Source organism: Scatophagus argus, chromosome 11, assembly GCF_020382885.2.
Source record: "Scatophagus argus isolate fScaArg1 chromosome 11, fScaArg1.pri, whole genome shotgun sequence".
NCBI classification, from domain to species: Eukaryota; Metazoa; Chordata; class Actinopteri; family Scatophagidae; genus Scatophagus; species Scatophagus argus.
This window is the reverse complement of record NC_058503.1, coordinates 4365709-4388393: the sequence shown is the minus strand read 5'-3', so window position 1 is coordinate 4388393 and position 22685 is coordinate 4365709. Positions and strand designations below refer to the sequence as shown.

General features: G+C 39.9%; 1 protein-coding gene across 11 annotated transcripts; it reads left to right on the top strand.

The window, feature by feature from the left end:
• Positions 1-357: 357 nt before the first annotated feature.
• ift88 (intraflagellar transport 88 homolog) lies at positions 358-22539 on the top strand. Of its 11 annotated transcripts, none has more exons than XM_046404721.1 (28): positions 358-408; positions 1896-2010; positions 2231-2293; positions 2419-2478; positions 2668-2721; positions 3195-3258; positions 3409-3478; positions 4507-4597; positions 4960-5064; positions 6137-6239; positions 6497-6843; positions 7059-7129; positions 7280-7366; positions 8195-8294; positions 8849-8854; positions 9678-9764; positions 9955-10141; positions 11388-11496; positions 11600-11750; positions 11941-12056; positions 12456-12508; positions 12829-12894; positions 12992-13098; positions 15219-15291; positions 15883-15930; positions 16676-16693; positions 20316-20423; positions 21570-22539. In XM_046404721.1, the coding sequence occupies exons 2-28, from the start codon at positions 1930-1932 to the stop codon at positions 21689-21691; spliced, it is 2547 nt and encodes an 848-aa protein (XP_046260677.1). In that variant the 5' UTR covers positions 358-408; positions 1896-1929; the 3' UTR covers positions 21692-22539. The 11 variants fall into 11 exon arrangements, 10 of the variants coding, with proteins under 10 accessions (XP_046260677.1, XP_046260673.1, XP_046260671.1 ...); XR_006844748.1 differs by lacking the exons at positions 358-408; positions 21570-22539 and adding exons at positions 644-761; positions 16039-16165; XM_046404717.1 differs by lacking the exon at positions 358-408 and adding an exon at positions 644-761 and having other exon boundaries at positions 22277-22539.
• The last annotated feature ends 146 nt before the right edge of the window (positions 22540-22685 follow it).

Genomic DNA, 22685 nt, shown 5'->3' with positions numbered 1-22685 from the left:
CCAGGGCGGGTCCCTGGTAATGCTAATGTGGGTGACATACATGTCCTTGTTGCCATACCAGTCACGAGAAGTTTTTGAACCGTTCTTAGTCAGATCTGTCTCCTTGGACCTGTTTGCCTTGGGAGACCCTTCCAGGGGCATTAAGCCCCTGACAACATAGCGCCATGGATCATTCGGGTGCTCAAACTCCTCCACCATGTTAACATGGAGGAGAAGGGGGAGGTGAAATGTATCAGTGGCAAAAGGAAGTTTCTTTTAAATTGCACTTTCAAAACAGAGAACAAATCTGATGATATGTGGGATTTTGGATGGCCTTTATTTTGAAATGCTACATCAGAACTTCCTAGAACTTATTGTGTGACACCCTGGGGATGGTCTGCTATCATGATGAAGTGAAATTGGTCCCTGGTAAGAGGGTGTTTCCTTTTGATTGCACTCTGAATTCTGAGAACAAATTTGACAATATTTTGACTAATTTTATCAGTTTTTTATATTTGATTTATCTTGATTTATTTCTTCGTTCATACGTTTATTCAGTTATTATATTTATTTTGTTCATTTAATGATTGACTGTAACTTTGCCTAGTTTCCTGACCATAGACATTATAAAGAGTAGACGCACGAGAAATGCGGCGGCCATCTTGGACCGGTCATTCTGCCGAAAACCACCAAAGAAGCAATATGCCTGAGCACTGTGCGGCGTATTGCTGTCAAAACCGGCGGGCCATTCAAAACAGGTCTCGTGGGACTACTTTTCACAAGTAAGACTGAACAGTATTATTGGTTGTACTTTGTGAATAGAATATTACTGTACTGTATGTCCACCAGCAAAATCAGACAACAGAACATCTGACTGTAGAATAGTTTGCAAACTAGCTTGCTCACAAGCTAGTTTTTGCTTTCTAGCTAGCTCACAATTTCAGCAGCTTTGGTTCATTATCAACATCAAAATAGGAGGAAGATGTAAATAGGAATAATAGGAAGATAGGATATAGAAAAATAGAAAGAAGAAGGTAGAAAATAAGCTTGACTTCCTTTGTAAAATGTTTCTCCCAAATTTCCCGTTTTCATTTGGAAGGTTTCCCAAAGACATTAGGAAGAAGTGGGAAGTGGCTTTGAGGAGGGAAAGATTCACTGCAAGTGATTTATCCTTGCTTTGCACTTCATTAGCAACTTTGTGCATGTGTAAATATGGTTTGGGACGAGGGGGTGTAAATTTCTTTTGTTTAACTTGAGAATCTACATTTTTATTCTCTCTCCATGTGTCCTGTATCATAGCTACATGTATGACGTTTGCAGCAAAAAAAAAAAAAAAAACCTCAGTGATATATTCAGCGAATTATGATTAATTAAATGCGCTTAAATGCACTTCACTGCCTGCCAAACAGATTACACTGAGTGGAGCGGGTGACCGGTTCAAAATGGCGGCCCCACGGCTCGTCAGCGCCAATAGGCAGTAGTAGTAGTGGTAGTTACTATTTGGACCCGTAGCTCTAGCAAAGCTCTGGCTCCGCCCCTCCACACTCATGCTGAGGAAATGCGGTACGGTACCTTAGAAGGACCTAAAGAACCAAAAGAGATTGATACACTGATTTTTCCCCGCCATAAACAAAACTCAAACCACATATCCACTATCGTTTCAGACGAAACTGAAATGAAACTGTGCTTAAAAAGATCAGACCGGTAGCTTACACTTGTATCCTAGCAACGGATGGAACCGGCTTCGACCAATTGTGTCAAGGCTAAATGATGATTGATGCATATTTGACCAATCATTTATTTGTAAGCGAAACTGTCCCACCCACGCCGCTTTGAATTGTGGGATTGAATCTTGAAACGACAACAAACCTATCTTTGCTTCGCTTTGATAACTGTTTGTTTTCCATATTCATGAGCATTTCGTTAGACCACCCGACTGGAGACAGAGAAATGGAAAATGTGCATCTGGCTGTGGAGGAGGATGATCTTTATTCGGGTTACAATGACTATAATCCAACATTCGACTCTGAGGTGAGTTGCATGCTATTTTAGCTAGCCAGCTCAGTTCCATTTGTACTCAAGTACACAGCTAACTGAACCGATGAATGCAACAAACGAAAGATCTGGACAGGTGATGAAGAATGGCACGAATTTGAAATCACTGAGTATCTTGTGTCAGCACAACGTGTTATTCTACAATGGTCGTATAGAATACAGCTTAATATTCACATTTCAAATATTCACATTTCAGGAGCTGGAGAATGATGTGGGCTTCCAGCAAGCAGTGAGGACGAGTCATGGAAGAAGACCTCCGGTGAGTACCGATTGTACTGTGTGTGTGTGTGTGTGTGAGAGAGAGATACTTCAAGAGGATGCATTCTCGCCTAACTGCAGCCATTTAGTAATACTTATGAAAAAAATCTTATTCTGTCCATCCAGATGACTGCCAAGTTTCCAGGCACTGCCATTGGAGGTCGGCCTTTAGTGTCTTCCATTGGAGTAAGTACAATGAAATGGAATCATTCTAACTCTGATAAAGAAACAGCTCACAATAACCAGAATAACTATGAAGAGAACTTCAAATATACACTCTCATTGCTGATCATTATTTTATATTTGCATGATAAATGAGTTTGTTGAACAAGCCTAAATTTTTGTCACCTGTTTTACACTTTTTGTTCGATGAAGTCTCGGATTCCCATGGCCTCTTCAATGGGTAGACCCGTGACTGGAGCTGTACAGGTGAGCACACTGAGGTGACCTCTCAAATGTCTGTTTAAGATCCTGTGTAGTTTTTATGATACATTGGTTCACAGTACTTAATCTCACTTACTCAGTGCTTAAGGTTTAGTGTAAAAAAAAATATAATCAAAGATACAAAGCAAGTACTGTAAGTCAGGAAGCATAAATAGAACAATATGATTTGAAAATTATTAGAAAAATATGTACAAAATGATATTTTATTTATTAATGGTATTTATTATAGCACCTTCAAGAGCAGATATCACAAGGTTCTTCCCAAAACAATGACACAAAGGCAAATAACAGAGCAACAGATATGAAATGCAGGCAAATTACAATGTGAACCCCATACAGTAACGTTTTTGTGAAGCAAATTGTGAAATTGAAGCATATGAGGCAAACTATCTCTATATATTTTATTATCTTTATTTTATTTTATTTTATCAATTTTTTGCTGTTTTCAAATGTGACAGGATGGAAGTGCCCGACCAATGACTGCTGTCAGAGCAGCAGGTTACACCTCCTCCCTGACCCGTGGTGAGTTCATACTATATACTATATTCATACTATATATGCTGATTTGGATTGCCACATGATTCAAATATAACTTTATGGGGACTGGTTGTTATTATGTAAACACTGCAGTATTCCTGACATAATGATATCTAATATTATTTGTATTTTCAGGTTCCAACTTTGACCCTTTGGGCCAGTCCAAAGGCCCTGCACCTCCACTTGAAGCAAAGAATGAGGACACGTGAGTTGTCACTTTTCAAACTGATTTGTCTGTTTCAGTGTTTCTGTAAAGATTATCCCTGTACCATCCAGCATTATATATTTTTAACTGACTGACTTACTTCGTAGAAATCTGTTTTCACTTTGTCATTAAGGTGTTTTTTTTTTTGTAAAGTTTTGTCAAAAAAAAAGACAAATTATATTGACCATGATTCCATTTATAAAATCAATAAAAGGGGAAAACTTTTTATAGGCACTGTAGTACTTTAATGAAGCTATACTTTTTATAGGCACTGTAGGACTTTAATGAAGCGTATAAGCAATTAATATGACAAATTAATGCTTTAAAGTAGGACTAAAAATAATATAATTATGTGTAGGTACAAGCGGCACGGTGGTGCAGTGGTTAGCACTGTCGCCTCATAGCAAGAGGGTCCCAGGTTTGAATCCCGTGTTTTCATGTTCCCTGTGCCTGCGTGGGTTTTCTCCGGGTACTCCGGCTTCCTCCCACAATACCAAAAACATGCACATTAGGTTAATTGACTACTCTAAATTAGGTGTGCCCCTAGGTGTGAGAGTGTGTGGTTGTTTGTCTTTGTGTGTTGGCCCTGCGATTCACTGGCGACCAGTCCAGGGTGTACCCTGCCTCTTGTCCGTAGTCAGCTGGGATAGGCTCCAGCTCCCCTGTGACCCTGACGGATAAGCGGTATAGAAAATGGATGGATGGATGTATGTGTATATTGTATATTGTATACCATATTGTATATTCAGCTACTATTAACTAAAACAACATATTTAAATATTTCTCAGAGCGTCTGCCCTGATATAGTGGGCACGTCACAAGGTGTATTATGGTGTAGTATTATTATTATTATTATTATTAGGTGTATTGTTATTGTTATGTATGAACACATTTGAACTCTCTTCCCCTCTAAAGGTTTCTGTCACGTCTCTAACATTTAGTTATTACTAAATTAAGGGAGAAAGCGGGTGGAGAAAGGTTCAAGCAACATTATCTTCCATTGAATTGCTGTTCCTGTCATTTTGCAGGCCTGAGGAGAAGATCAAGATCCTGGAGAAGAAAGTGAACGACCTGATAGAAGAGAGCTGCATGGCACAGAGCATGGGAGCCTTACAACTGGTTGGACTCTGTCATTCTTTAACATGCTCTTTAGTAATAATGGCTTTTTAGGTTTGGGGAGAAGGGCCTCCAAGTGATGCATTAAACTGTGATACACTTTTTGTTGTGTCAGCTCTGTATGACACCGGGCTGACTGACAGGTTAAAGTGTATCATCAGAGGCCACACATTTTCCGCCAAATTCAGCATTGTATTGAAACCTTTGGTTGACTTGCTAATAGTGGTTAAAGCTGAAAATGGTGATTGGCCAAAATATTTAAAGCTTATCCCCTTATCTGCTTTCAGCGATTTTTCATATACGGCATAACTAACTGAAACAGACAACAGTTTGTTATTCATAGTGCGTGTGATGTGTTCCTACAGGCTCTTGAAAAAGCCAAAGAGGCGGGGAGGAAGGAGCGAGCACTGGTGAGACAGAGAGAACAGTCTGGCAATGTGGACCACATCAATTTAGACCTCACCTACTCTGTAAGTAGGCCTGCTGTCTATCAATGGTCATCCCAATACCTGTAAATAAAACGATCGAGCATTTACTTCATGCACCCTCAAATGGCATGCTTACGAAGCTTAGAAAACTCACTATTTAAGCCTGGTTATTAATGGTTACTGAAAAGCAACCTGTTGTTCTTTCCATCATTATCGAGACCTGTGCCATATGAGGAAATTCTGTGATAACATTGGTCAGTATTACAATGAGGATATGACTCAGCCGTCGTGCTAGCTGACCTTCCAATCGCCACCAATTTGACACCAATTGATTTGGTGGTAGGTGACTTCTAGCTGGGGCTTAAACCGGTTGATTAAATGATCTGATTTATCACGTTTCGGGAAGTGTTTTTCAATGTGTTTATGGTTCATTTTCCATGATGAAAGAAATACAATTTACTGGTCAACATTGGTTTCATCTGTGACACAAGAAATGTTGTGGATGGAGAGATATTTTGTGACTTACTTGTACTCTCTCTTACTACCGTGAGAGAGATCAGGAGTTCTACCAGGAATTCTCATGTAAAATGCACCTGTGCTGTATAGCAGCTGCATTGCATTCTGATGTTTGGCTCTAGAGAGAAACTGTTGCGGTTTGATTCTGTGGCAAAGACAGGAAAAGATGTTTTTTTTTAAAAATGCAGAATAAGAAGTGTCTACTTTTGACGTCAAATTGCCCAAGTATTGCCATGTACCACCTGGAATAAGAAAGACCCCAATGCATCCAAGAAAGGTGTAATACTAACAGCTATTCTATATGTTTAGGTGTACTCTTTTTTTTTTTTAAATTGTTCTTGAGCTCTCATGCCATATGTAGATTTCTTTACTTACCGTGATGTTTATTAAAATGTTTTGAAGTCAGTGGGAAGTGTCTGGCGGGCTTTGATCCTCAGCCAAATAGACACATGTTTGTCTTCTGTGAGCTGTGTCCACATAGCTGAGTGGTTAAGCCCACTATCTCCGAGGCCAAATTAAATTTTGAAGTTACGTTCTGTGAATCAGTTCGGTTCCTGTTTTTCTATTTAGAAACATTCAGTGTTTCTGTAATTACCAGGTTTTGCTCAACCTTGCCAACCAGTATGCAAACAACGAAATGTACCCAGAGGCCCTGAACAGCTACCAGGTCATTGTGAAGAACAAGATGTTCAGTAACGCAGGTGAGCAGGTCACGCAGCTTCATATTTTTTACAGATGTGTTTAAACTACTATGTGAATCCACACATAAATCAGGCAGTACACAGAATCCTGTGTTTAATGAGGCCATAAAATTAAAGATGTGTCTCCACCAATGATCCCCAGATCACTGACACCACCTCATGCTTCATGCATTGGACTTTTATTATGTAATTTGTTGTATTAATTGCACTTGTGCGCTGCGGTTTTCCCTCAAACTAAACTTGTGCGTCTCCTCCAGGCCGTTTGAAAGTCAACATGGCCAACATCTACGTCAAACAGAAGAACTACCCTAAAGCCATCAAGTTCTACCGAATGGCTCTGGATCAGATCTCCAATGCTCACAAGGAGATGAGGATCAAAATCATGCAGAATATCGGCCTGGTCTTCATCCGCATGGGCCAGTACTCTGATGCCATAACATCTTTTGAACACATCATGAGCGAGAGCCCCAACGTTAAGACAGGCTTCAACCTCATCCTTTGCTACTATGCCATCGGCGATAGGGAGAGGATGAAGAAAGCTTTCCAGAAGCTCATCTCTGTTCCTCTGGGCATCGATGATGAAGACAAGTACATTCCAACTAATGTGAGTTACATTAATTCTTACTTAACTGACTCATTTGGTGATCAGGTTATGCGCCTTTTCCCTTTGTGTGTGCATGAGACAGTTACAGTTTAAAACACTTTGATTTTTTTTTTCAAATGCAGGTTAATATTCCTATGCAAGCAATATTTTGTTAGTTCTAGAGCAAGTCTTGTTGAATACGGTGCCTGTAACATGTCAGTGTACATCTCTCTCAGGATGACACCACCTCCAATATGGTCACTGAGGCTATTAAGAACGACAAACTTCACCAGATGGAAAGAGATTTGTAAGAAAATAACACTAACAAACACTTCCTTTCAGTAAAAATAATCATTTTCTTGTTCTCACAAACCACTAACAAATACAGTAGTGTTATTTAAATATTTGTGCCTTTCCTGAATCCCTGTCCTGTTTTCTTCTTGTATACTGTACACAGAAAAGTTCTGGCTGAGAAGTACATCATGACTGCAGCCAAGCTCATCGCACCAGCCATTGAGACTTCTTTTGCTACTGGATTTGACTGGTTTGTTATTGCCGAGTTTTTCCTCATCCTACCATCTTAACACCAGAGGGCACACAATGTACAGGAGGACTTCAGCTCCAGTCTCAGAAACACAGAAACTTGATTTTCAAGGCGGTAGCTCATATGAAGGTGTAATTGGGGATAACTGACAATATTAATAGACCTTATCTGCACAAATAATTGTTTTTGATGAACTGTTTTTCAGATGCGAAATTGAAAACTAAAAGTAGAAGAAGGTGACTGGATGACATGTGGATGACAAGTGTTTTTCCTTTATGCAATTCTACTTAATCAGATTTAAATGTCGTGTTTCAGACTCAGTGAAGTCATTCAAAAGACAAATGTGAAATTAATAGACTGTCGATCACTTTTTTTGTACAAACTTGAACCACTGATTGAAGATTGAAGTTGTTCAGATGAAGCCTCAGTTCTCAGAACAAATTTTGAAAACATTTCTCAGAATGCTGCTGAGACCAAACCTTGAATAAGAATAATATGTTCTTGTGTAACCCTGTCACCCTGTCCTGCTCTGCCTCCTCCCACATATCTCTCTACAACTCTCCACACCCATGCAATTGTGTTTTTTTAAGATAGTGGAGTAAGTTTCATCACTGCTTCAGCCACAGATAAACATGTATGTTTACACTGAGGCATATAATTAGCAAACAAAATCCAAATATAGCCTAGGGAGCAGCTCTCAGGCACCTGGTTTGTTGGTCAGATTTAGATAAAATAAATAATGACACATGCTATTTGCAGTAAGCATGAGGTGATGTAATACATAGTGTTACACTGTGCATGTACAGTTGGGTTTTCTTTTTCTTGTAGGTGTGTGGACATGGTGAAGAGTTCTCAGTACGTTGAGCTTGCCAACGATCTTGAGATAAACAAAGCCATCACCTACCTCAGACAGAAGGACTTCAATCAGGTGACTGTTTGGGGGACAATACCACTCATTTTAGGCATCGCACTCCTTTACGCTGTTGTCGTTGCCACAATAGATAACAAAAGAAAGGAAGCTATATACTTCACATCCCACTATTAGTATTGTATCTCCAAAATCAGTTTTTTGAGCTTAATTGGAAATTATGGGGCTTTATTCACATTTCCCAATGTGAGAGTTATAGTAGACTAAATCAACATCTAGAGTCAGATCCTGCTAATATTTGCAACCTCGTAATGGATTTTTTTGTAGAATAAAAGATTTCTCCAATTTGAAGCCACAAGTTGAAATCACACATTTCAAAGTATTGTCTCATCAAAGCTCAAACATACTGTATGTGTAGGAGTAGCAGTCGCATATAGAAATTGTTAAAGTGAGTTTTAGAAGTGTTTCTGTGCATTTATTGGCCAGTGTTCATATGTTCTGTCCAGCAAAGGCTCTTTCAGGAGTGTGCAGCATCAGATTCACATTTTCCCCTTCTCATTGCCCTCCATTCTCTCTTGCTTTTGTCTTGTTTCCTTCCCATCTGCATGCCTAAGGTTGAGGTATGTGTGCCCTCTGTTTCCATGTTCACATTTAGATTGTTTTTTTTTTTTTTCTCTGACATGTTACTACTTAAGCATGCCTTTTCCAAATAACAACACTGCCAAGAGAAGTTGGAGAAGCAGTTATTGGTTTAAAATCCACAAAGCAGTAAGGAAAACCTGGGGGGGAGAAAGGAAATTCTAACCGTGGTGCCTCTTTTAACAATATGCTGTTTAGCTGCTCTGTGGCCAACAGCAGAACACTGATGATGCTTTTTCCAACCCTGTAGAACAAATTTTGTTTCACTGACAAGCTTTACATCTGTGGAACCTCAAGATATTAATTAATAGTAAATAAAGGAAGAAATCACATTTTATAATTACAATCATTTCTAAAATTATTTCACAAATAATTGTTTCAAATGTGTATTTTCCACAATGCGTCTATGACTGATTTATCATTATTTATTTAATATTGAACACTTTGAAGCTCCTTATACATCTGAAGCATATTTGTGGTGCTTTTGTACATCTTGGCAGATGTGTAACCAGGTGTAACCTGCAGCACTAGGGGGTCAGCTGTGTAGATTAGGTTTGGGTTAGGGTTTATCAGCATGCAAACCTTTACACTCTAATACTGTTGGAAAGTCTCCTAATGTGTTTACAGAGGCATTTTAACCAATTAATTGTGAAGAGTTTCATTTCAAAAGAGTGTGTGTGTGTGTGTGTATATGTGGGGGTGGTGAGGAAAAAAGCTGATTAGCTCATTAGATAAGCCATTGCATTTTGCAGTCATTATATTATTGTTGTATAGCTTTTACAGCTTTTTATTATTCCTTATCAGGCAGTGGAAACTCTGAAGACCTTTGAGAAGAAGGACAGCAGAGTGAAGAGTGCTGCAGCAACCAACCTCTCTTTCCTCTATTTCCTGGTAAAATTCTCTCACTGACTAATCGAAAGTCTCTCAGATGACACACACACACACGCACACACACAGAAGATGGCGGAATTCCCTTTAGAAGCTTAATGCCTGAATTGATATATTTGAAGCAGTTGTAATAACAGGTGAATCACAGCCCCCTTCTCTGCACCATGATTCCCCTTTGATCCTGCACCTACAGGAGAAGGACTGTGACCAGGCTGACCGATATGCTGACCTGGCCATGAATGCAGATCGCTACAACCCGGCCGCACTCAACAACAAAGGCAACACAGTGTTTGTCAAGCAAGACTATGAAAAGGCTGCCGAGTTCTACAAAGAAGCACTGAGGAATGATTCCTCCTGCACTGAGGCCCTCTACAACTTGGGTAACATCCCATGATACATTACAGTACAGTATTACAGAGTAGAAGTCCCGCGATACTGGATTATTGGTACCAATACAGATATACCAACATACCACTGATAGACCAATATCAGTCAGACTTTAATTCATTATTCCCTCTCATAATGTAAGAATCATCTGGGAATTTATGAACAACAAGAAAAAAAGACCTCTCTATTAGAATTGCAGTCATATAAGATTGTCATGGCACAACCATGTTTCACAAAGTGGTAAGCCTCTGCCCATCCTTGCAACAGAACCTTTTGAGAATGTCCCTTTCATGTCCCATTGTGATACTGACCCATGTTACTGATGAAACTGTTTACCTGTGTTCCAAACAGGTGTTTTACTGAGCAGTACACAACTTGTCTCTGTCCCGATTTGTTTGAAACTTATTGCTGGAATTCAGAGTAAGCAAATATTTATTAAAATCAGTGAAGTTGCTGAGAAATGTAAAACCTTAAATACATTGTCCTTATACTGTTTTCAACAGAGTACAAATCTGAAAGAGTACCATGTTCTGTTTTATTAATGTTTTACACAGCGTCCTGTCTTTTTTGGAATAGGTTTACATTACTGTCAGTTACAATGACTCTCGAAGGAATGAAAATATACTTTCACCACTATATACTTTCACAAAATGTTATGTAATTGCTTAGTTCATATAAACTTGAAATTCATATTTTTCAATAATGCTAATGCAGTAGGATTCAATACTGTATATAGCTTTATATATGGCACTGAATGTACATGCATGGTATGATAACTAGCAATTTTCATACCAAAACCATAGGACATCAATCCCAAAGAATAGCTGTGGATGAACTCAGCATCCATTATGGACCCATTATCCTTTTTATTTTATTTTATTTATTTATTTTTATTTTACTGGCCACAGAGTGCAGATTCCACTTGGTTAAAAGCCAATAAAAATATAAACATGTCCAAACATTTCTGTCAGTCAGTTTCAATGTTCTGGAATCTAAATGTTAAAATGAAGCTCTGTGTGTCCTTTAGTATGATTCAGCTATCAGAGGTTGATTCATGGTCAGTTTTGGAAAAACATTTGGTATTGAAAAAGTCTTCTTGTATACTGGTGCACTGTAATGACTTCCCTTCAGGGGAATATACTTGCAGGGACATGGTTGCATATAGTTGCAGGGTCAGTGTCAGATTGACTGTGGATCCAGAGTACATTCCCCAATGACAGTTTTGTCCACTTGAACCAGGTCTAACCTATAAGAGACTGAATCGTCTGGAGGAGGCTCTGGACTGCTTCTTGAAGCTCCATGCCATTCTGAGGAACAGTGCTCAAGTCATGTACCAGCTGGCAAACCTGTATCCTCCTGAGAGAAAGTGTTATTTGTGAATGTATTTGTTGTTATGCCTCAGCGTCTCTGTCCACGTGAGAATCTGTTGATCTTTGACTCACTGGCTTCATCTATGAGCTTTTGGAAGATCCCCAACAGGCTATCGAGTGGCTGATGCAGGTCATCAGTGTAACTCCCACTGACCCTCAGGCACTGGCCAAACTGGGAGAGCTGCATGACACTGAGGGGGACAAGTCCCAGGCTTTCCAGCACTACTATGAGGTACAAGCAGTGATGGAATGCAACTAAGTACATTTACTGAAGTACTGGCAGTCAGTTTACAACAGTGGGTACAAGAAGCACAATTAAATGTTCTTTATGTGTACAGACTGATTAATTTTGCATTTCACCTTTATCGTGTAACATCTCTGCATTGCTTACATGTAAGTGCTCTGGTGTTGCTGCTGTCCAGTCCTTCAGGTACTTCCCCTCCAACATCGATGTGATTGAGTGGCTCGGGGTTTACTACATCGAGACACAGTTCTGTGAGAAGGCCATTCAGTACTTTGAAAGAGCCACACTCATACAGTAAGTAACTAATGTTAGAGGACAGTAAGTCATATACAATCTCTGTGAAACTGATGATAGTTTCATAGTTCAGCTGTTCATATTCAAGATAATGCTGTAAGAAAAGAGTATGTTTTCAGAGAAGCCAAATCTCTGGACTTGTTCTGTCATGTAGAGAAATATGAGACAAATTGTGTTATTTCTACATTTTTCTGTGATGATTAAGAGATTCAAGTCTTTATCTTGTTCTGGTTGTTGTGTTCTATCATCAAACATGAGGCGTGCTCCCATCTGGAAGTAGTTTCTTTATTGAACTCAGAGGACTTACCTCACAGCTAAATACAGAATTGATTTTTCTCTTCTTTAAAGAAAGGGTTGTATGTTTATACTGACTGAACATCTTTCTGCTGTGTTTCTCAGGCCAACCCAGGTGAAGTGGCAGCTAATGGTGGCGAGCTGCTACAGAAGAAGTGGTGAGAATGAATCTGTTCATGGCCTTTCATGGCATAACAGTAAAATAGCATGTTATCACAGATTCTCTGCCGGTTTGATACTGAAAAACAGGTCAAAAGTTGATTCATTAGACTTTAAGATTCCCAAACTTGACTTTCATGAACCTCACGTAGCAGCTTAGTCGTTAACTGATAAAGGATCATGGGTAGAATTAGTCTTTTCTGACTGTTAGATTTCAGAAGACTTAGTCTAATTTACCAAGTGAACTCTGTTTGAGTTCATTTAGGTGTTCACAAGTGTTGTGAACATAGATCCTTTCTTTTTTTTTTTCTCTTTACAGGTAACTACCAGAGAGCCTTGGAAACGTATAAAGACATTCACCGCAAGTTCCCAGAAAATGTTGAATGTAATGCATCTTGTTTGTTACACAGCTTTTATCAGAGCTCTCAGCATGATCCACTGATCAGAGTATAAAGAAAATTAAAAACTGTGTGTTTGCCCAGGCCTGCGTTTCTTGGTGAGGCTGTGCACAGACATGGGACTGAAGGAAGTGCAAGACTACGCCACCAAGCTGAAGAAGGTGGAGAAGATGAAGGAGATCAGAGAACAGGTCTGTTTCTCTGAACTGTCACACTTTTACAGTTTACGGTACTTTGAAAATAACAGTTTGCTGCTCTCTATCATCAATAACTATATTGTGATACTGATTCACCCTGTAGGGTGTTTGTAAAAGGCCTTACAGTTGTCATCACCTGCAGTGCGATAGCTCTTGGGGGGAAAAATGTCCCTTAGCAAGCGAAGTATATTTATATTTGCAGTCTGTTTGGAGTAGACAGAAGGAGAGATGGGTGATCAGCAGGAACTAACTAACATTACTGATTAGACATAGAAGAGCAGTGAGAGGTAATCACCAACCGTGGAGCTCAGATTAGAAACTTCAGATTTACCTGAACCGTAACATTCATATGATCTATCATCGAACTAATATGAACAGTGTGCAGCCTCATAAATGACTTGTTTTGCACGTGTCGCATATTCCAGACCTTTCATGAATTTTTTTTTATTCAGCATTTCCTCACCCATGCCTTGGCGTCCTGTCGTCTGTTCACACTGATTGAAAACATGCCTATCTTTGAATCAGCCCATGTTCAGAGGAAAACAGACGCTAAATAGCTGTTTAACCCCCGGCTGACATTAATGCTGGGTCACTTAAAGCAGTTGTTATGTTTGGATAGTTGTTTGGGCTGTTCAGTGTCACCTGAGACATGAATGGATGAGATTAGTGGTTTGATTCTAGCAAGCCAGGATGTTTTTTTCTGTATTCTCTGACGGTGAAAATGAAGCCTGTGGTTTTCCTTATTAATATAAACCTAGAATAACTGGAGACATATGTATGTCCCTAAATTGGAAAGCACTGTTTGCTTCTGTTTGGTTGGTTTAGACAATTGTGGTCTTCTGTACTATCTGAATATAACCTCTTGTATATTTCTCTGCTGTATTCATATGCAGAAATGCTACAGATTGCACCCGAGTACACTGTTTAGCATTGCACTCCTGTAACACTGTCGGAGTCACAATGGACAGTTTAAATAAAAAGGATTAAAACTGACGTGGCGGAGACAGAGATACAGTATTATCCTTTTATTCCACACATTCTCCCTCAAAATATGATGAGTCATTGTCCAAAAAGCAGCTCAACTGTTGTGAGCTTGTTTGGAGATTGGGGTTGTTTATGCTAATAGTGGCTAGTGTAACCTCAAGCTGCTAGCCTCAAGCAGAGATGATTGGAGCTACAGTGGTAAACTCACTTCTTCCCTCAACACACCCCCATGTTTTCATCTTCAAACTTCCACAACTCACGCTGACTCAAATGACATCAGTTGAGGATATTTATTAGCATTGACACAGCTCCCTCAGTGGGGCCCAGAAGACTTTATGCAACTTTTTTTCCACAACTTTTTTGACTCTGTAAACAAACTTTGTGTGATGTGTTTGAGTTCCAACATCACAGGGTAATCCTTTCACTTCATCTGTGATCTTATTTGTGATTTAAGACTTTCACCATGTTCATCTCTGAGTAAATGCTGGTTACGGAAATCACCCAAAGGCCCCACATATCACAAAACTGTAGGTCCACACCCAAAATAGATTACAGGCCTGTGATCCAGGTTTATAGTCGGTCAAGTTTCGAAGAGAGAAGGATTCAGAACAACAGAGCCGTGTGCCCCGATCCTGTGGAGATATTCATTAGAGCCAGGAACAGATGAGGAGGACGACTTTGTCAAATCACAAGCAGCTGCTCTTGAATCAGCCAGAGATGCTGCTGGAGCAGGGAAACAGTCCCATTGAAACTGATAGAGAGCCAGACAGAGACGGAACCAGAGGGTTGAATGTCAGTGAAAGACAACTGATGTTACTAGTATAACTGCATAATGTATGCAGCGTTCAATGAGAGAATGGTTACTAAACTAATGGAAATCAAATCACTGCCTTATTTGATGTTCTGTTTTTCTTAAATGTGTTATTTTATCACAGAAATTCACCCATCCTACATAAATGTTTCCATGTCACAATTGTATATTTCTCAGTATTGGAAAGATTGTTGGTACTGTTGGAACCCAACAATTTAGCCTGAAATGCTTGTGTTTTTTAATTTATGTTTAATTGTTTTTAGAATTACAGTGAATTATTTTTATCCTTGTCCTCCCCCCTGTGTCTCTCTTCCTGCAGAGGGTTAAGTCGGGGCGGGAGGGCAGTGCCAGAGGTCGCAGAGAAGGCAGAGAGAGCAGCGCCGGGAGTGCTGGTGAGTCAGTGTGTGCAGGTCTGGAAATGTTTGTAGTGTTTCATAACACCTACTGCATATCCAGAGTCCACATCAGCATGAGGGCCAGTATTGTTAGTATGGGTAGGGCTGTGTTTTAAACCTCAGTGCTTTTATGACAGAGATTTAATTATGTTCCTAGCACAAAGTTTTGAAAACTGCACATGAGAGTGCTTTCTGAGATTGAGTTTTTTTTTTCTTAGATCATATCAGATATGTATCACTCATTTTACATATATACGGTATGCATTTTGAGTTTGAGAAGTGTGACTTTTTCTCCTGAGCACAAAAGTGATTTTTAAGAAAATACGAATGTTTATATTCCTCAGAGTAAGTTATTGGAAAATTACTGTTTCGGTATGAGTACTGAAACTAGACAACATATCAGCAATAGTACTGAAACACGCCTAGCTATTAGGTTGTCTATTTATGCACTGTTGGTTTGAATTAGAATCAGAGTTTAGAATCAGTTCAGCTCATCCTCATCCCCATCCTCAGCAGTCTTTTTGTTCATGGATGTCATTATTTTCCTCTCTCTTTTACCTGTTGCTCACACATGCTGCTGGGCGGCAGGCGTCTCCACACCTGTCCTCACCTCTCCTAAGAAGGCCAGCATCATGGGTATACCTCGATACACCACACTGAGTCCTGACTAGAGTCGTGCTCGTAAAAATCCGTATAAGGTTGTAGCTGTTACTCCCCAGCTAATCCCAAATGGGTCATTGACAGGTCGGACACCTTTCCAGCTCAGGTCCTCTTTGGTTGACTGAATTCCTGCATCCTGGCTGTAACATTTTGGGATACGAAAGGGTTCATGTGGAATACTCATGTAACCTTGTAGGAAAAGACTGTTTAGGTAATCTGTAAACACTGCAGACACTGGACAAGAAAAACTTCCACAGTTCTAGCACTCCGTCACTACAGATCCACAGCAAACACAGACACGTACTCCAGACTGGCTCCGACACTGGAAAGCTGGCTCATCAGCAGACCTTAAACGCACTCCAGACAAACTAGAAAGTTGCCAAAAACTGAAACGAGGTCCAGCTTTGCTCTCTTGTGCAGCTGAATGTCCTGTAGTGTAGTTAAATAAGTAAATAAATATATAAAATATCAGGCACCTGTTAATGTGCCTGCTGCTCCACTCTGCCAACACTTCAGTTATCCCCGTGTCCTGACAAATCAGATTAGAAAACCTCAAACGTGTGTGCTTTTAATATTCCATCTTGTTTTGTTCTGCCGAGGCTGTAACTGGATCTGTTAAAAACAACATCAGCTAGCATGCCTTTGTAATGTTGAACTTTGGTTATTTTAAGTTGTTTAACTAAAGCCCTTACGTTTTTCTTACTCTCTTTCGGCACATCAGAGTTGGATGTTAAAGCAGGTGAGAGAACAAAGGTTATCATATTACACACAGGCTCGTGTAATTTCTTCTCTCTGTGCTGTTTATTTTTTTGGTTCTCTATTTGTGTGCATTTTTTTCAGTCACACTCTGTAATCTGTCTTTTCTTTTTGTCTTCCTGCTGCTCTGTTTTTTTGGCTCCTCTGGCTTCATCTGCATTTTGACTCTCTCTGCTTCCTCTTTGCTGCCCAGTGTCTCGACCTGAGTCTAAACAGCTCAGTCCACTGTTGGACTCAGGGAGAGGTATGTAAGATTCTCACTCCAAATGAATCCCAGTGAAACCTGTAGGTTTGTAGAATTGTGCTTCTGGCCACTTGGTCAACAAAAACTTTATAAGACTCAATAACTTCTCATTTATAGCTCTCCAGGGAGGGTTTAAGCATTTTTGATACATTTACAACTCAACAAACTGCTCAAAATGAAAGTGAGAATCAGTATTTACGTTTTACTTCACAACAACTTACACAGTAAGTGTAATAATTTGTGATCAATCCTCTAAAAAAAGTAGTGATTTTTAATTATAGTTTGCCTGTAAGGATGTCTGTGTGGTTTGTTAACCAACCAATCGATTAGTCCTATGAGACGGACCTAGAGATGCACGAGTTTACGTTTACAAGTTTCCCAGATTGTTGTTCCTGCAATTCGCTCTCATGCTCTTTTTTTCCTCATGTCATGACCAGAAGGATAGTTCTGCTTCACCCTCTCATCAAAGCTGTAAACAACAACCAGAGTGACACAATGCGGAGGCGGGGACCTTTGCTTGGCATATTTGGCGGCCTGGCTGTGTTCCCCTCTCCTGATTCAATCTGTGTTGCAGCCTGTCACAGACAGTTCTGTTACGCCATGTTTAATTACCCGCCAGCACAAATTTATTAACTTTATTAACTATTTAATTCACCCACATTTGGCTGGTGGGGTGCTAAGTTCCAACCCTCTAATCTATCTTCAGCTGTCTGACTCTTCCACTCTAATGGAGCAACAACGCATCACCTTGCTCACAGTATCGCAATATATTAAATCACACACCCTGTATCATGATATGTATTGTTTCGCCCTAATGAGCAATTGTACTTAGCCAGTCTGTATTAATGATCAGCTAAAGTCTTCAATCACGTCAACCTCCCGCAGTTATTTCAAAGCAATTTATTTATTATGTATTTCTACAGGACACGTTATTCATTATCTTGGTTAATGTGCCAATGTTAGTCAAAAGTTCAATTTTAAACTCGTCACTTGGCCGGAAGTTTGATTAGCCACATTAGCCAAATGTTAGATTTTGTGCTTTAATTTATCTTCAATGTGCCATGAGAAATGTTAAAAAAGATATATGTTTAAAAAAATGAAAGAAAGAAAGAATCGGACTAAGGTGGCTTTAAACCACAGCAGTAATTTGATGGACTTTCCCTTTAAGCCAGCAAGCAAGACTTTATTTATATAGCACTTCACTTAATGAGCCACATTCCAATAGAAATATGGAAAATTGCTCACAGTTTCATTGGATTTATATCAACTTCTCAATCTTCGTGTTATGTTTTATAAAAGCGCTGCATCTGCACAACCATATTTTGTAAGAAATTAATACAAATCCTTTTTACTGCTTTATACCATCTGTGTGAAGTTTTGAGCACTGCGCACTGCCATAGCAGGAGTGAGTGGTTAGAGCAGCTTTCTGTAGGTAAACACACAAGTCGAGAAACTTAAGTATGGTGTCTCGGTCAAAACACCTGAATCCGGTCCAGAAACCTTGGCTGACGGGCGGCTGCGATGTTGGACTGCGGTCAGTGTTTGCACTGAGGGCGTGGGTGTGATCACCCAAACCTTTCAGATATTTGAGAAAACCTCTGGTGCACCTGAGAGTTTTGCCTCTTCTGTAAGGTGTGCATATTTTCAGCACTGTAAATTTTGTGTTTGTATGTATGTCGATGCTGAGAGTGTGTTTTCTCACACATCCAAACTTGTGTCATTCTTTGATGTAAAACCGGAGCATTAAATTAACAAAAATAGGCCAGGATTGTAATACTGATATCATAAAGCCAGTATGTGTTGTCCTTATATTTGACCTTTTTATGACCTTATGGTGTTTTAAGTGTTTTACCAAACACGTTTGGGCAGGAAAAGTTGCAGAAGTTGCCTGAAAGGTGACTCATCAATATTGACCCTCACAACCCGTATCAACCCCCCACAAAAATATAATGGCTATTCATGCTGTGGAGAGTAACAAAGCTTTCAACTTTAATTGTGGAAACTGTAACACACAATTAATTTGAAGTCCGGCTTCCAGTCTGACTTGTCATCCGTCTTTTCTGCGTCTCCCTGTTGTGTATTACGAAAGAGAAAAGAAAAAAAAAAAGGACATAGAGAGAAAAAGGTTGATTTTCCAGCAGAGGTTTCAGTTTTGCCAGCAGTATGTGAGGCCTCATGTGAGATGTTTGGGGCTGAGAAGGAAGAATATCAGGCCTCCTTCTCCTTCCTGTTTTCCAACTTTCTGTCTTTGCTCTCGTCAGTTTTCCAAGGCTACCTGGCAGCCAGATGTGGGCTGCTGCTGTCTGGAATCATGTCTGTCCTTCGGCTCATTAGTCCGCTCTGTCAGCTTGTCATCTGAGCCTATACCACACACACACACACACACACACACACACACACACACACACACACACACACACTTTACATTACATGTTAATGTTGTGAAGAGTAGCAGCTGTTTTTGAGCGACGTGCTAGTGATTCCTACCCAGCAATACTCAGTTAAATAAAAAAATTGTGATTGTAATTTGGAGAAGAACAACTTATTTGCAGGTAGGAGAAAAATAGAAATTCAAGGAGGATGCATGAGGTGATCTGTAGCATATTCCTTGTCACATTTATCAGTAAACTAGCCACTACAACAAGCAAATAAATAAGCACGGGACACAGCTCCCAGAAGTGTCCTTGTGACAGTGTGGGGACCTAGTTACCAAACTGGCAGAGAAATAGTGAAGATAGCTGAAAATAAAGGACAAGTGTGTGGAACATTGTTGGTAGTAGAACATATACTTGGCCAAACCTGTGAGATCACTTTGTCACACACCGTTCATAACTTACTGTCTCTGTGAGATGAAAATCTCACATCTCCACCATGTTGACTTTTCAGAATGTGAGAAAAACAAGCTCACTTTCATTTGGACCTCTGTGAGCCACTAACCGGGTTTGAACAGAATCATGAAGCTTCTCACACCACATCTGACGATGTCTTAAAGCAACAGCGCTATGGACACAGAACCAGCAAAGACTTGGAAATGCATAGACATGTGTGGCAAATAGTGCTGGTCAGATGTTATTTGATGAATTGTGGCTTCATTCTAGGGAGTTGAATAATTACACAGCTTGGATTTCAACATAAAAACAGGTTAATAACAAAAACAATGTCCAAATTCAAATTGAGCAAGAGCCTTTGACGTATATATGCACACTCGCATGCACACACACCCAGATGAAACATAAATTTGTCCAATTTTGCGGCGCATTGAAACACCTTCTGACAGTTGATCTGATTGGTGCTTTATAAGGGCTGTAATTCACTCAATTTTCAGACTATGTCTTTGTGTTTGTGTGTGTGTTTTGTGCAGACAGCGGTCACAGCAGCAACAGCAGTAAAGGAGAGCGACTGAGCGCCAAGATGAGGTCACTTCCTGGTTCTAACGAGCCCTACGAGGCCAGCAGCCCCAAAGAAAGAGGTGAGAAAGCATCACATGTCCCTGCTCCCGTCTGTAAGCAGTTATATCACATGAGCTGTCTCACTGACCTTCTCTTTTATCTTTCAACCCTTGAGGTTCACTGACATCTCAAACACCACTCTCATGTATTTACACTCCAGATGATACAAACATTCAACAGTTTCCATGCAGTTGTCTACAAAGGTAGTTCCCACAACAAGAATACCAGGAGACTTTCTTTTATCGGTCGGTGGTTGACTCCAAGAAGACATATGGTTACAGTGACAACTAAGGAACAACTACACAATATACAGTCAGCATATTTGTTTCTGTTTTTATCTTGAAAGCAATGAAATGATAAAGATCTTCTACCTGGATCACTGAAATCCTGATCCAGACAGATAAGGGTCCTGTCTCCTAAGACGTTCTTAGAAATTATTATAGAAGAACGAGAAGCTCCTACCCACACCTTCCGAAGCCTGCAGAAAGACCCTCAAACTTTACCTTAAACTTTATCATCACACTGTCCACTCCCTCTCCTGATAAATTTTCACATCCCAGATCATCTCTTTTTTTTTTTCCCTCATGGCGCTTGTGTAGGCTTTATGTAGAGCAGGGTTGTAACAGTTTTCATACTGGATAATTTCCCATGCAAAAGATTTCTTTGTGCCCTTATACTGTGTTTTCGATATATAGAAGAACTTACAGGCAGTTTTATTATGTTGCCCAGATTCATAAATCACATTGCTTTGCAGTGTGCACAGTATACGACTTCCTCTGTTTTTAGGCCCTGCCCAAAGATAAACCTTTTTAACAGGGAGAAAATGGAAGAAACCCCAGGAAGAGCCACACCCAAACATAGCATCAAAATCAGACAATATTCAGATTACAACATTTCTAATACATGGAGATAATAAAAATATATGTGGAGGGCAGCTGATCAGATTGAGGTGTCGCCAAGAGGCACCTGTGTCATATGACCTCCTCTTCACCTGCTCTTCCGGCGTCACGCAGCATCATCCTGAGCACCACAGACAGCCACAAGCTCTTAGCAGCATGTTGTTCAGTCGCTCTCATCTACTGATATGGGAATTTGTAGAAATGCTCTTTAACTTCTAAAATCAATAAAATCATCACGAGTTAAACGGCTGTTCCTTTGGCGTGCAGATGCGTCCTACGTGGACCCACTAGGACCTCAGATGGAGAGGCCAAAGACCGGAGCCAAGAAGCGTGTGGAGGATGACGACTTCGCAGACGAAGAGCTGGGAGACGACCTGCTGCCGGAGTAGCTGCTGTCGCCCTCTGCGCTGTTGGAACATTTTGCTCTTTTGTCACATTTTGAAAAGGCCGAGCACAAAGTGTCACCACAAAATCAAAACATTTGAAACTCAGCTCTACAGCAAAAAACACAAATGTAATGGGATAAAGACTGAGGGTTATTCCTCTTCAGGAATGTCTTTATCTCTGTCAGATTGGTCATCTTTGACCTATACAGGTTTCATTAACATAAATATTTCTATATTTCTATTTAGCAAAGGAGTGCCCATACACATGGAATGAATGTAAAAATGTTCTACAAGAAAGGAGATTTCTGTGCAGGCTGGGGCTACTTGGACAGTTTTGTTTTGGCTGTGTGCTACAGCAAAGTGGGTTTGACATGAATCAGTCAGAGTGAGGATGAATGTGTTTATGTTCATATCCGATCAAGTGTGTAGAAATTATAGACAGACATACTTTTTTGGACAAACTCCTCCTTCCAAGGGAAAATGAGTCCTTGACAGTTCACCCAGTATGGACACTTTTGGACACTTTTAAAGCTTAGAGGTTGAAGTCTGCATTATAACCTCTCTGTCACCTCTTCATTCTAAATCCAGTGTTGAGACGCAGCCGAAACAATGACCTGCGCTGGGAACCTCCTGGAGAATCCATCAGTGTGATAACACCAAACTGATGGAATCCATCGACTACAGGTCCTGTTTCTTTACTATTTGCATTTTGTACTTATTCCAGAAATATTCATTTCTAGTATACTATTTATTTATTTTATTTTATTTTTTATTTTTTTTTTGCTGTTTGTTCATTTTTGTGTGTTTCGGTATATAATTAAAAGAGAAACTATTTTATCTATTCAAGAAAAAAAAAGTCAGACTGTTTTATCCTGTGCATGTTAACCTCCAGAAACACAAACCATGTGGAATGTTTCTGGAATAGAAAGCTCGCTGACACTCTGAGTTATTAATGTGAAGTTTTCCCTGAGAAGGCAGCAGATCAAATCCAGGGTTT